This window comes from Artemia franciscana, chromosome 12, assembly GCF_032884065.1.
Source record: "Artemia franciscana chromosome 12, ASM3288406v1, whole genome shotgun sequence".
Classification (NCBI taxonomy): Eukaryota; Metazoa; Arthropoda; class Branchiopoda; order Anostraca; family Artemiidae; genus Artemia; species Artemia franciscana.
Window position 1 is genome coordinate 126,273 of NC_088874.1, and position 14,442 is coordinate 140,714.

Consider the following 14,442-nt stretch of genomic DNA (forward strand, 5'->3'; position numbering starts at 1 on the left):
AATAAAAAAACTAAAAAATCTAAAAATCTAAATAAACTAAAAAAGAAAAAAAAGAAAAAAGGAAAAAAATAAAGGAGAAAAACAAAACTAAAAAACGAATGTACATACAGACCGGGACACCGGGATACAAATGACGACCGGGACACAGGGAATATAAATGACGACCGGGACACAGGGACACAACTACAATGGGGACGCCGGGGGGCACAGGGGGATATAAATGACGACCGGGACACCGGGACACAAGGAATATAAATGACGCCCGGGACACTCAAAGAGAAATCACAGACTGGAACACCGGGACACAAATGACGACCGGGACACAGGGACATAACTACAAAGGGGACGCCGGGGTGCACAGGGGGATATATAAATGACGATGGCGACTCAGGGAATGGTCGATTAGCAATCACCATCAACAAAGCTCAAGGGCAATCATTAGAATCATGAGGTATAGATCTGAATACGGATTGTTTTCCCATGGACCATTATATGTTGCATGTTCAAGAGTCGGTAAACCTGACAATCTATTTATATGCACAGACAATGGGACAGCAAAGAATGTTGTATATTCGCAAGTTTTACGTAGTTAAAAACATATATATATATATATATATATATCTATATTCACAGGTGGGGCATAGGGACACAACTACAATGGCGCGTAACTAATATGGCGCGTAACGACTTACGCGCGCGGGGGGGCTTGGGGGGGCGCGAAGCGCCCCCACCAACTAGGTGTTGGGGTGGCGCGAAGCGCCACCCCAACAGCTAGTATATATATATATATATATACATATATATATATATATATATATATATATATATATATATATATATATATATATATATATATATATATCATGGTTTAAGAAAATATCTAAGGCCTAAAAAGCTTTTATTTAAGACTGCGTTCGCTTTTGATTTCACCACTTTCCAGGAACATGAAGCTCTACCGATCCCGATGACTTGGTCCTCTGCCAAATATATGGCTTTTTATTTCTATCCCGAAAGGGTGCCTGAGTTCGATTCGAAAGCATCGGTTGCGATAGATATCTACGAAATGGCTAAGAAAATTGTCAACCTTTTCCCACCTGAAGCTATTCCTGGTACTTTTTATTTTGTTTTAGACTTGAGACTTTTTGACATACCTATGGACGTATATTGATGTAGGCCCGGCTCTTAGGATGGAGGGATCTTTTTTTTAGGTGAGGAGACGAAAATGGAAAAAGTATGTTTTGCACCAAACCATTTTTCTATTTTTTGCAAAAATAATACTCAAATGTACTGTTATGCTATAATTTGCTATATTCGGTGAGGTGAGGCTGCTTAACATACTAATGGACCTATTATGATGTAGATTCAGTTCATAGAAGGGGGGGGGTTGGTAGGGGACGAAAATGGAAAATGTCTATTTGAAAAGAAATCACTTTACGTTTATTCGCTGGAAAATCTTTACCTTTCTTGCTGTGTATATTATGTTGCATCGCATTATGTTTCTTTTTTCTTTCTTCTTTTTATTTCATTATTTTTTTACTCCGTTTATTGATTGGTTTTTAAAAACAGAAAAAAATAATCTCGCTCTTTATGTTATAATTAACTTAAAATTAATTGCAAAAATATATTGTACTGCCCTGTTAATAAATTGAGAGGCAGTAGTCAATCTGGACTTTTCCCAGTTAAAGATAGGAACGGGGCCACAATTAGTGATAAGGAAAGAGTTAAAGAGAAATGGACTGAACATTTTGAGAATGTGTTAAACCGAAACAGAGTTGCAGGAAAGGATATAGAGGAAAATGAACAAGTTTGTGATACCTTGGGTGTGAAGGAATATTTTTTTGGGGAGGAAGAATTAGCGAAAGTACTAAAAGGATTTAAAAATTATAGGGATCCAGGTGCTATAATGTGATAAATGAGTTTCTTAAATGCGGTGGCTCTGAGGTTAGAAATAAGTTACTGAAGATTATGAAGATGATTTTTGAAAAGTGGAAGTACCTAACGATTTTAGTAAAACCTTAGTTAAACAACTGCATAAGAAAGGTGGTAAGGCTCACTATGGTAATTATCGAGGCATTAGTCTGGTCTCTGTAGGTAAGAAATTACTTCGTAATATGTTACTTTTTAGATTGACTCTTAGGTTTATAATTGAGAAGTTTCTGAGTTGTCAAATACCTTTGGTCCTCAGTTTTATAGATTATGAGCCAGTGTTCCATTCTGTTGATGGAAGAGCTTTAGTAAAGGTCTTATCCTTGTATGGTATACCAGACAAATACATTAAATGGATTTGTGCTATGTACGAGAATAACACTGCTGCGGTTAAGGTAGGAAATGAGGTTAGCAGCTGGTTTTGTATTAAATCAGGAGTTAAGCAGGATTGTGTTCTATCCCCCTTGATATGGATCATTTTGATGAACTTTGCCTTAAGTAGCACAGGAATGGCAATGGGAGACCAGTAGTCAAATGGGAGGAAAAACTCTCCTGGACTTGGATTATGCTAGTGATTTAAGCATTCTTGATGAAAGTATGAGAAAAAATAATGAACTTTTAGAGGCTTTGCGAGTTCAGGGTGCTAGAATATGTTTGAAAATTAGTGTTAAGAAGACTACGTCACTAAGGCTTGGAATAAGTGAAGAGGAAAGGGTGGTTTTGGGTAACGAAAAGATTGAGCCGGTGTTCAGTTTCACCTACCTTGGTAGTATTATTTGTAAAGACGTTGGGAGTAGTGAAGATGCTAAAAGTAGAATAGCCAAGGATCAGGGTCTTTTTTCACAGGTGGCTAGGGCATGTTCTAATTGGCCATCCGTCTAAGGCTAAACGGAAAGCAGGTCGTCCTCGTCTTGGTTGGGAGGACGTCATAAAGAAGGACTTAAAGGAAATGGGAACTTCCTGGGAGGGTGTAAAAGGGAGGCTTTGAATAGATTGGGATGGAGGAGGAGCGTACTTCGCTGTGTTGGCCTCAGGTAGCTTGGTGCTGCAGTGAGTTATTAGCAGCAGCAGTAGTAATCAAGTTATATAATTGACTATTTACCTTATAATTGTTTACGCTGTATAATTTGTACAACTTATTTGTAATCATAGTTATAACTTATATAACTGAAGTTATATAAATTGTTTCTCAAGTTAATTGTTATTGCAGAAATTTTAATTATTTCTTTCTTCCTGAAAAGGAAGAGTAGATTTTATTTCCAGAGATCATCGCTATCTAGCGCCAACATGGTGGAAACGCGAGAAGTAATGATAATAACATAATACATACAATACTATATACAATACAATACAATAAAATACAGTGAATTTTGTATGTTAAGTTTATGTCGCACTACAAGTATCTTCAAAATATCACAATTATCAGAATATGTCTGTCAGGAATGTCGTAATAAATCAGAATCCTCTCCAGATCAACACCATGTGCCCATGCGCGTCCAAATATCGACAGGAGTCAGATTCCCGTCAGATGAAATAGCTAAAAGATACAGAAAACATAAGCATAAGAAGAATCTTGATTTTTAAACCTCCATCGCTCTTTCAGATGCACTAAGTCTCAAGAGTGGTTAAACACCCCCCCCCCCCAAAAAAAAAAAAGAACATTGAGCTAAGCATTAATGTCATATCGCATTAGTAATTCAGCATTAATATTTTTAAGTTTCTTATACTCTTTGAGAAGGAATATGAAGGTGCTTGATGTACCTTATCAAGCACACGAAATAGGCACCAGCCCTCTTTTGTTTAATAGAAAATATCTTCCATTCGTTATTTAAGGGTAAACAGTTCGTCTTTTGTCGCTTGAATAAGTCATAACCCTGATAATATGTACAATGCAGTGAAATAAATACAATACCTCGTACAAACATGCTATGGTGTCAAGTCACCTGAGGTAGAAACATTACTTCATGACATCCTAATTTTTTTTTTTTCTACCATCCTCAAATTCCCAAGAACTGTTGGTTAAAAATCATTTCTTGGTTTGAATCTTAAATGACAGGTAAAATGCAATTACCCTCTAATCATGTGATGGGAGCGTTTATTTGTAGCCTAATAAGCTTTACCGTCTTTTTCTTTGAGTTGGGTTCGTCTAGTGATTATAACCCACTTTGATAACATTGTCTTATTCACTTCAAATCGTTTAAGACAAGGAGATACAGAGAAGCTTGAGCTTGTGCAGCATGATTTAAAAGTGTTAAATGATAGGAATTTATTTGGAATCTTGGGATTTATGGTGTTGATCTTGCAAATCTTGGGATGTTGGAATCTCAGACTACCACAAATTTTTTCATTATGGTGGAGATATACCAAAACGATCCACATTATTCAGCTACGTACTAAAGCCTATAAAGCTCCGTCTCATCTTGGAAAAAAAATTTCATCCGAAAGGCTTTAAAGGGAAATTATTAGGGGAGAGGGGACGGATAAGTCCTCGTAAAAGGTTTATTTTTCGGCTCAAAAACTTCTAGCGAGGGACTTTGATGGCTCGGCTCTGTAAGCTCAGCAAGAGTCGACCCAGTTCCAAATGGGTACGTTGAGAAATCTGGGGGAAAACACCGGAAGTGCCGCTTGATTTTTTCCCAACCACCCATTGTGCTCCTAATCTAAGGCAGATAATCAGGACATCGGTACTTTTGCTATGCAGACCATTGGTGAGACTGCAAAAAAAGTAAGTTAGTAAAACTTTGATGGCAGATGAAAATGTAATCACCTACTATCCATATGCTCTAATGATTCATTATTATGCCACTTTTCAATATTATTTTTCAGTTGAGACTCACGAGGCAGTTAAGTCATTCATACAAGGTGATAAGGACTCACATCCTCACCATATGTTCTAATGATTCTTTATTATACCACTTTTCAATATCATTTTTCAGTTAAGACTTACAAGGCAGTTAAATCATATATACGACGTGATAAAGACTCACCTCCTCACCATATGCTCTAATGATTCATTATTATACCACTGTTCAATATTATTTTTAGTTGCGACTCACGAGGCAGTTAAGTCATTCATACAAGGTGATAAGGACTCACATCCTCACCATATGCTCTAATGATTCTTTATTATACCGCATTTCAATATTATTTTTCAGTTGAGACTTACAAGGCAGTTAAATCATATATACGACGTGATAAGGACTCACCTCCTCACCATATGCTCTAATGATTTATTATTATACCACCTTTCAATATTATTTTTCAGTTGAGACTCACGAGGCAGTTAAATCGTATATACGAGGTGATAAAGATTCACCGCCTGAAGATTTGCCAATAGAATTGCCAACACGACTCAGCGACTCCTACTATCTGTTAGCGGATTTCAATTTCAAGAATGGTGACTTTTCGAAAGCGAGAAAATATTACAAATTGGATTTATGCTATGAACCTCAAAGATTTTCATCTTGGGTGGGAATTGCTCTTGCACTTGCCAAAGATATTGAAGATGAAATTGACTCAGTAAGTAAAACCTTAGTGAATATTAACAGGGCTCCCAAGTCGTCAGATGCTTGTGTTCTTGCCTCAGCTAAAAGATGTCAACCAAAACACCGGTTTGGATAAACGATTCATATCTATAGAAACTAGGGAGATTATTTCCAAAATTTGTTGTACCTCCTTCCTCCTTTTTTTTATAAAATTTTGTCTGTCTTCAGTTGCGTTCGAGCGTCACTTATCCGGCTTATTTTGCTAACCCCAACTGCCCTGGGTGTAATCACTTAGAGATGAGAAGATATACTTGAGATAATAATCTCTATCTGACCACGTTTTAGCAGAAACGCTTACGGATAATTAGGAGAATAACAACAATAATCACGTGTACTCCAATGTAAATATAGCTTGTTTACAGACCCGTGAAAGTGTGGCATGTTTCACTGTTACTGCTCCTTTTTATTATCTGCATATAAATTTCAGTTTTTTTCATGTTAAAATGATTTGATTGTTTGTTTACATATGACATCATTTATCCTCGCTTTTACTACATTTTCTAGGGTTAGCCGGCGAAAATTAATCGACAAATCCTTTTAAGCTCTGACATAATTTACGTCTTGTGTCACTGTAGGGATGAGTAATTGTGCGTGTCTTGGGAAGCTCTGATGCTTGAACATAGTGTCAAGCGAAATGTCGAGTTTTGGCGAATCGGTATTAAAATAATAGAGTAACCTTTTGATGTCCTTTTTTAATTTTTTTTGTTGATTACATACAGGCTCAGGTAGATACTCTTCTTTTTTATGTAATTCTTCTCGCAGATTTATTGTATCTAAAAAATCATCTACAGCAGCCCGGAGGTCTCCTGTTTATCAATCAATTCTATTATGAACTCCATCCCTCCGGATGTCCCTCTATTTCTTTCTGCAAAGGCAGTTTTTCGTCGGGTCTTTACAGTTGAGTAATTTCTCTCTCTCCTTTGTTTATTTTCCCTGTTTTCTCTTTTCCTATTGTTTCTCCATTTTGGAATTCTTCCCCAAAAGTCTTTGTCTATATTTTTTCTTTTTTTTCTCATTTTCTAAGGTCAACTTTGTATTTCGTGCTTCTCCACTTTCTTGGTTTCTATTTATTTCCATTATTGTAATTACCATCAGTTTTTATTTTACTTTATGCTAGTGTTTATTCTCTTTCATCATTATTTCATGCGTATTGCTTGATTTTGGATATTATTTATGGTTCTTTTAGTGCTTTATTATTCTGTTGTAAGGCCCATAACAAGCAAAGCTTTTTGGGCCGAATAACTTTTTTACGTTTGAAATAATGTTTTGGTATTAATAAAATGATTGAAATAATGATGATTAAAATATCCTGAATTATCCACGGTAGCTATTATTTCGATTTATATTACTGAGAAAAGTTCGTTGGAAAAACAAATTTGTGCGAATTTTGAAAAATAGTCTAAAACCCCGCAAAAATGCTGTCGGTTCACAATAAGAACTGCATTATTTGAATCATTATAGCCGGTAACCAATTTAAGAGAACTACATTCCCCCATTTTGTGTCGCAAATGTTAAAATAAAGTGCCACAATGTTAAAATAAAGTGCAATTTTTGACAAAAGCTGTTTAGTTCAAAGCCTTCACGCTGTGAGGATTTCAATCATTCCTCTAGGGGGACGTTCCTTTGCGGGCAGAAATTGTAACTATTTCGGTGTGCTCAAAACCGATCAATGCATCTCATCATTCCATAACCTTAATGAATTAAAAAAAATAATTTTAAGCTTTTCTTAGGAAAGTTTTTTCTACTAGAATTATAATGATAAAAATCGACACCTATTATATGTAGCTAATGTTTGTCTTAAATAATCAAATAATTCTTTTTGTTCAAATTAGAGTAAATTCCAGTGTTGAAACTTAAAATGTCGGCAACTTATCCTAAATATAAGATAACCTGTCTCTGGCTCCCTACCCTCCCTACCCCTCATACCTTTGAGTATTTATTTCCCCATTGCCTTTAAATAAGCTTATAATAAAGAGCAGTGAGTGGAGGGTGGGAGGTCCTTCCTTCTTACTTTGGTACGTTGCTGTCTTTGAGTATTTTGAACTAGTCTGATTTGAACCTGAAAAAGCAGGAAAAACGAAAGTGGTTTTATAATGAATATATATGTTAGTACCATTTCTTGTTGAGCTGGTTAATCCTGCCCTTTGGTTTTTTTATACGAATTTTGCGTAGGAATTAAATACGCACTTTTTTTTATTAATTGCTATCTCTAGGTGGACAGTATATTTTATTTATATTTTAAATTAATTTGTTATTTGCCTAATATGGATGACTGATGTGCTTATTTTTGGGCAGGATATTTTTTCAAACTAGTAAAATTACGTTTTCCCATTGCGTCACGTCTAAGGTAGACTATTTGCTTGTGGGTGTTAGGTATTTTAGTTGCATATTTTCCCGCCGCATTTTTCAGCTGAGTAATCGTTTGGATTTTCCGGGATTGTCCGGAGATGCTTTTGCCTCGAAAGTTCCTAAAGGTACATTTTCCCATTGCCTTTAAAAAACTTAATCTACAAAGCCACAAAACTTGAACCACAAGCCGAAAATAAGCTTATAATAAAGAGCAGTGAGTGGAGGGCGGGAGGTCCTTCATACTTGCGGCAAGTTGCTACTTTTCTGAAAGCTTTTGTGATTTGAATTACTATTGCAAAGTGACAATTGCAAGGGTTACTTCATTGATTGCCTTTTGCAATATTAAAAGTAGGAATTGTATTATTCAAAGGAAATACAACAGTCCTTCCACGCTTGAAGGATTTAAAAAAAAAAGCAACGTGAACTATGAACTATATTAATATCGTGCTATCGATGAGATGTGAAAAGGCTAAACTCTAGTGTAGAGACTGTTGTATGAATGGAAGTGGCAGCGACTCGTGAATGCATAGAATAATTTCTTTTTTTTTGTAACGCCGCTTTTTGTATTCCTTTGAAAAATTCTGCTTCTTTGTTTTTCTATTTGTTTGTCATATCATAATGAGGGTTACCCTAAACGTGAAGATGGTTAATCGCACTATCCTTCCCCACTCACTACACCATTGTTTAACTGAGACGTATTTAGGATGAGTATGACAAAAATGTAAACAGTGGAGTAAAACAAACAGAAAAAGAAAGAAAAAAAAGCTTACAGTGAAAAATATACAACTTCAAGACATATGTGAAAACTTACTACCTAGCGCGACAACTTTACTGAAAACATCATTGATCCAGAATTTTTACATTATTTTCCTATTATAGTACAATAGACAGAGAAAAAAAAGAAGAAATTTACAGTACCAAAAATAGTGGATATGCAAAGCACGTATTTTATTCTTTTTTGAGTGATGATCAAACCTTGTTTTTTTTCCTTTCTTTTTAATTTAAAAAGGGTTTTCTTACTTACGGCAAAACTTTTATCTGCAGCAAAAATTCTTTGATAACTTTGAATTAAATATTTTATCTGTATATTAACTGAGATAAGATATTTATTTCAAAAATTACTATCGCAAGCCGCGACGGGCCAAAATTTACAGTCAATAAACAAACCTGACAAACAAAAATCATAAAACAACACAAACATTAAAAACATGGTGTAGATTACCAAAACAAAAAAGCTGCACGTTCTCTTTACATCGATGACTGTACTCGACACCATCAAAAATAACCAACGCAAATTGAAACTCCGACAGTCGAATTGAAACCGTCAAACAATGGTATACTTTGATTCTGGACAGCGAGCTCCTGAATTGAAGTGAGCTGATGTTCCTGTATTTTGAGTCGCTATCCTAAATCAAATGAAGATAGTCCTAATTTTGTTTTAAATTCATAGTATACTTTAAAACATGGATTTGAAAAATTTAATCTAAGAAACTTTTTCCACAAGACAGGTTTCAAAGAAAAATAAAGAGCCCCATTAAGCCAAGAATGAGCAAAATAAAGTCAAATAATTTTACAAGCGTAAAACTACCACAAGTCAGCGTCGATAAATAAGTAAAACCCAAAACGAAAAGAATTGCAATAAATAACCGAGTCAAACTCAAAACGTGCAAAAATTAACATGAGTAGGGCTGATAACCCATATTCCTTCTCAAGACCAGAACACAATTTGCGCTCTACTGAAAAAGACAAACAAAAATGACCTTGGATTGTCAGTTAAATTGGCATACACAGACGTTTCTTCATTAAGTTTTTGATAATTTTTAACTTATTAAAGTAAGAAATGTCAAAACATTTCAAACAACATATTTTGTTTTCAGTAAAGCGGAAATTGTGTTTTGGTCTTGAGAAGGCACAGGGGTTATCAGCCCAACTTATTACCTTCCAGTTGCTTTTGACTAATAAAAGGGCTGTAGCCCTTTCAATTTCCAGTCGAATGAGCCATTTTTGAAGTTTCTATCACAACAAGTAGCAATCTTAAAATTTCTATCATATGTATTACGGGAAAATATGAGGTTTGGAGGAGGGTATTCACCTTCCAATCACTCTGAGTATTTAAAGGGCATTAGAACTTCTGAATACCGATCCAACGAGTCCCCCGCCCGAATTTTATACGATCACCCTTTCTATGTATACCTTTTATGCCCCCCGGGCATAACTTACTTAGCCCTGAGGGCTGTGGGAAGGATCATCCTCAAAACATAAAGGATCGGAGATCCTTTCAATTACGTTGAGAAAAATGACTATCTCAAAATTTTGATTAGATATGTTTGGGGAAATGGCGTGCGGGGAGGGGTTAGTTGCCCTTCGATCGCTTTCAGCTATTAAAAATGGCACTGGTTCTTTCAATTTCCAATTGAATGAGCTGTTTTTGAGGTTTCTATGACAACAAATGGCCATAAAAAAATTTCTATAAGATGAATTTCGGGAAAATAAGAGGTGTGTGTGTGTGGGGGGGGTATCACCCCGCAAAGTATAATTTCCCCCCCCCCACACACACACACACATTGCCATCCTCAAAGACATAATTTCCATACCTCTCAATTACGTTGAACAAATTGGCTATTTTCAAGTTTTTATTGGACGTGTTCGGGGAAATGCTGGGATTCAGAGGGGGATTAGATGCCCTCCAATCACTTTAGACTATTAAAAAGGGCACTGGCCTTGTCAATTTCCAATTAAATAAGATGTTTTCGAAGTTAATCCCCAATAACTTTTGACTATTAAAAAGGCACTAGCCTTTCAATCTCCAATAGATAAGCCCTTTTTAAAGTTTCTGAGACAATAAATGGCCATCTCAAAATTTCTGTCAGATACATTTCGAGAAAATACTAGGTGGGGGTATCCACGTTCCAATCACTCCGAATCATAAAACGAGCACTAGAACTTCTGGTTACCAATCCAATTTGCCCCCTCCAAAGGGTATATGATCACCCTTTCTATATATATATACCTTATATGCCCCCAGGGTAACTTACAGCCTTTGCACTGAGGGGTTTCAGGCGTTGTCATCCTCAAAGACATAATTTTCAGACCCTTCAAGTATTATGAACAAAATGGCTATTTCAAAATTTTTATTAGATATGTTTGGGTAAATGGTAGGCGTGGGATGGGGTTAGTTGTCCTCCAAATACTCTTGACTATTAAAATGGGCATTGCCTCTTTCAAGTTCCAATCGAATGAGCTGTTTTTGAAGTTTCGCCATCTCAAAATTTTTATTAGATTTATTTCGGGAAAATATGAGATGCAGGGGAAATGGCTATCTACACTCTGATCACCCTGAATCATATAGAACTTCTGATTGCCAATCCAATGAGCCCCCTCCGAAGTTTATACGATCACACTTTCTATATATACCTTATACACCGCCAGGCCATAACTTACGAACATTGCCCTGAGGGCTCTAGGGAGGTTGCCACCCTCAAAGACATAATTTCCAGACCTTTCAACTACGTTGAAAATATTCAAATATTCACAGAATTGATTTCCAATGTCTTGGAAAGATTTCCCCTATTGTTTCTACTTTGTATTTATTTGTTATGGAAGGGCAGTGTGGTCTTCGTCGCTGTTTTCAATTACGTTGAACAAAGTGGCTATCTTAATTTTGATTGGATGTGTTTGGAGAAATGGTGGGTGTTGAGGGGGGGGGCGTTAGTTGCCCTCCAATCACTTTCGACTATTCAAATTAGCACTAGTCCTTTCACTTCCCAACCGAATGAGCCTTTTGAAAAGTTTCTACGACAACAAATGACCATCTTAAAATTTCTATCAAATACATTTTGGGGAAATACGAGGTGTATGTGTGTGGGGAGGGGATGTCCACCCGCTGATTACTCTGAATCTTAAAAAGTGCAGTAGAAAATCTGATTTTAATCCGATGAGCCCATTCCAGATCAGTTACGATCATCCTTTCTATATAAATCTTAAATGTCCCCAGGGCATAACTTATAACCCTAGCCCTGATGGCTGTTGGGAGTTGTCATCTTCAAATATATAATTTCTGGACCTTTCAACTACGTTGAACAAAATGGCTATCTCAAAATTTTGATTGAACGTGTTTGGGGAACGGGTGGACGTGGGAGGGTGTTGCCCTCCAGTCGCTTTCGTCTATTAGAAAGGACACAAGCCGTTTCAATTTCCAGTTGAATGAAACCTTTTCGAAGTTTTTACGACAAGTCCTTTGATAAAAAGTACCCTTACCTAAGACCAAAAAAGAAAAAGAATAAAAAATACATTTTGCCCACTTCGCTCTTTACTTAGGCAACACTATTGCGCCATATGATTTGTTAAATTCCAATAATTTTGGTTATAGGTTTCTGGAGCGACGAGCAATTGTGCGATTATGGGTATCTTATTTGGTCTTTTAAGAATAAAAGTACGGGAATCGGTTTAATAAGAAAATGACGTTCGTGTTTTTGTAAAATAGATCCGACTCCTTTTATGTTTTCTATTCTGTGACATTCTAACCAATATAAATCTTAATTATCTTAAATGCTGTTTCACTTGACATGAATACATGCCTCATGAACGATTTTTAAGGTGATGTAATACATCAAGAATCATTTTATGAGCCACCGGCTGATCGTCCAAAAGACAAAGGGTCTATTAACGAATTCTGTAAGGGCCATCTGACTAGTCATCATCGAAAGGTGCCGAGAATTTGTAATCTGACAGTGAAATTTGTCTGAAAAGACAACAAAATTTGACTTCCCTTTTTTCGTTGAGCTTGTCAATCAAAGTAGGTGGCACTAATGGGAACACCCAAAGTAGCCAAAATACTCAAAGTAAAATTCCTTTGAGTTGATTTTTAGCAGTTTTCGAGCAGGTATGCTAGAAAATTTTTAGGGACTACTCGTACCTGAACTTTGAAAAGGAAATTTTCGCTCTGTTTAATCCAAAAAACAAAATTCAGACTGTCTGGTGATGTAAGCTTCATTAAAGCTAAATATATCTCCTGCACAAAACAGGGGAAGTAAAATGAAGCCAAGACGTCCAGAAAAACGGTTTTTGGCTTTTTTTTTCTTGTCGTTTATCTGGATCGATTAATCCAACCTCTACCAATTATGACACACCCAAGTGGATCTAAATTTTTAAACTGAAAAAGTTTATAATGGACAAGATAGGGTTATACTGAAAGGGGTGGTTCATCGCCTTAATGAAAAAAGAGGATTTTTGTTAGTTCTTGTAAATAAATTTAACTTTTTCGTCCATTTTTGCCTTTTGAGCTTTAGTGCAATAAGCGATTTCGCTGCTCTAAGCACCTTAAAAAAAATTGTAGAATGTGGTTTAACGAAAAAACATAATTTCTAGTGCTTTTGCTAAATAAATCAAAAGTTTTTTTTTTAATTTTCTGTTTTATTTGCTTTGGACCCTAACTATCTTAATTTTTCCTTGTGCAGTTTCTTAGAATTTCTTAGAATTTGATTTTTGAAAAATAGTAGAGTTTCATCTATTTTATATAATACAACACACAGGAGATTTTCTCTCTCAAAGTTCAAAATCAAATTAATCACCTCAGACCTTTCTGTTAAACAGTTTTTTATTGAAACTATCAGTATCATCAAGTTGTTGATCATTTGGTGACTCCAAACATCCATTGAATTAACATCTTTCAGCTAACTATCGAAAGAAAAAGACAGTGACCCTTCCTTCATAGTAGCCTTTTGTATCTCTTCCGAACATCTTTAAAAAGATCCAGTGGCCAAAGATTGAATCAAAAACTATTAACAATTGGCTTCCATACCCTCAAAGAGTTTAAAATACCCCCTAAAGAGTAAAATACTCTTTCGCTTATGACTTTACGTAGCTAAGCTTTCAGACCGAATTTCTTTCCTTTCAGAACATTGATGCTAGAATTACATGAGAATCTTTTTCGTCCTTTTAAAAGCACCATTTTCATCATTTGACATTTAAGTTTCAATATAACATATAATGATAGTTCCGATGACGACGACCCTGGAACATGACAAATGGAATAGGCCTTCTGTTATCAGGACAAATCAAATGGGAACAATAATAATTCAAAATTTAGTGATTAGCTTATTTGATATTTCTCCACCTATGCTTTTGGCCCAAGTTTTTTTAAGAACGTTTTTTTTTTATTTTCAGTGTCAGAAGATTGACAGTGTTACGGAGCTACTAAGTCAAAGTGAGTCGGCAATTCGATGCTTTAAGGCTGCGTTCAGACTATCCGATTCAGAGCTCAACGTGTGGATTGAACTTGGATCCTTTGCATACGTCATACATAGTTTTTGTAAGCGATTTTTAAATTCTAGCGAGGGTACAAAGTTGAATATGGAAAGTTTTGAAAAAGTCCAAAGGAATATTGGAAGCATGCTGATTGAATCGAAGATGGCATTTGAAATGTCTAAGAAGGTATGTTTTTCTTCTTCTTTTTTACGTTTTCTGTCATTCTGAAGAGATAGGCTTACTCAATGGTACAAAATTAGGAAGTCCATTAGGGAATAACCAGGGGGTAGGTCACGTTACGCAACCTGCATACCCAGGAGAGAGTGAAGACTGCAAAATATTAGTTTATATTGATATTAACAAACAATTATTTGTA

The 14,442-nt window shown here is 35.8% G+C and overlaps 1 protein-coding gene across 2 annotated transcripts in view; it reads left to right on the plus strand.

Moving 5' to 3' along the window:
* Window positions 1-918: 918 nt before the first annotated feature.
* The window catches only part of LOC136033541 (uncharacterized), an 89,044-nt gene continuing 75,520 nt past the window's right edge, over window positions 919-14,442 (plus strand). For both annotated transcript variants that reach the window (XM_065714282.1, XM_065714283.1), the window contains exons 1-3: window positions 919-1,109; window positions 5,192-5,445; window positions 13,986-14,252. In XM_065714282.1, coding sequence (XP_065570354.1) covers window positions 965-1,109; window positions 5,192-5,445; window positions 13,986-14,252 — 666 coding nt within the window. In that variant the 5' untranslated portion in view covers window positions 919-964. The remainder of the gene's footprint in view (window positions 1,110-5,191; window positions 5,446-13,985; window positions 14,253-14,442) is intronic.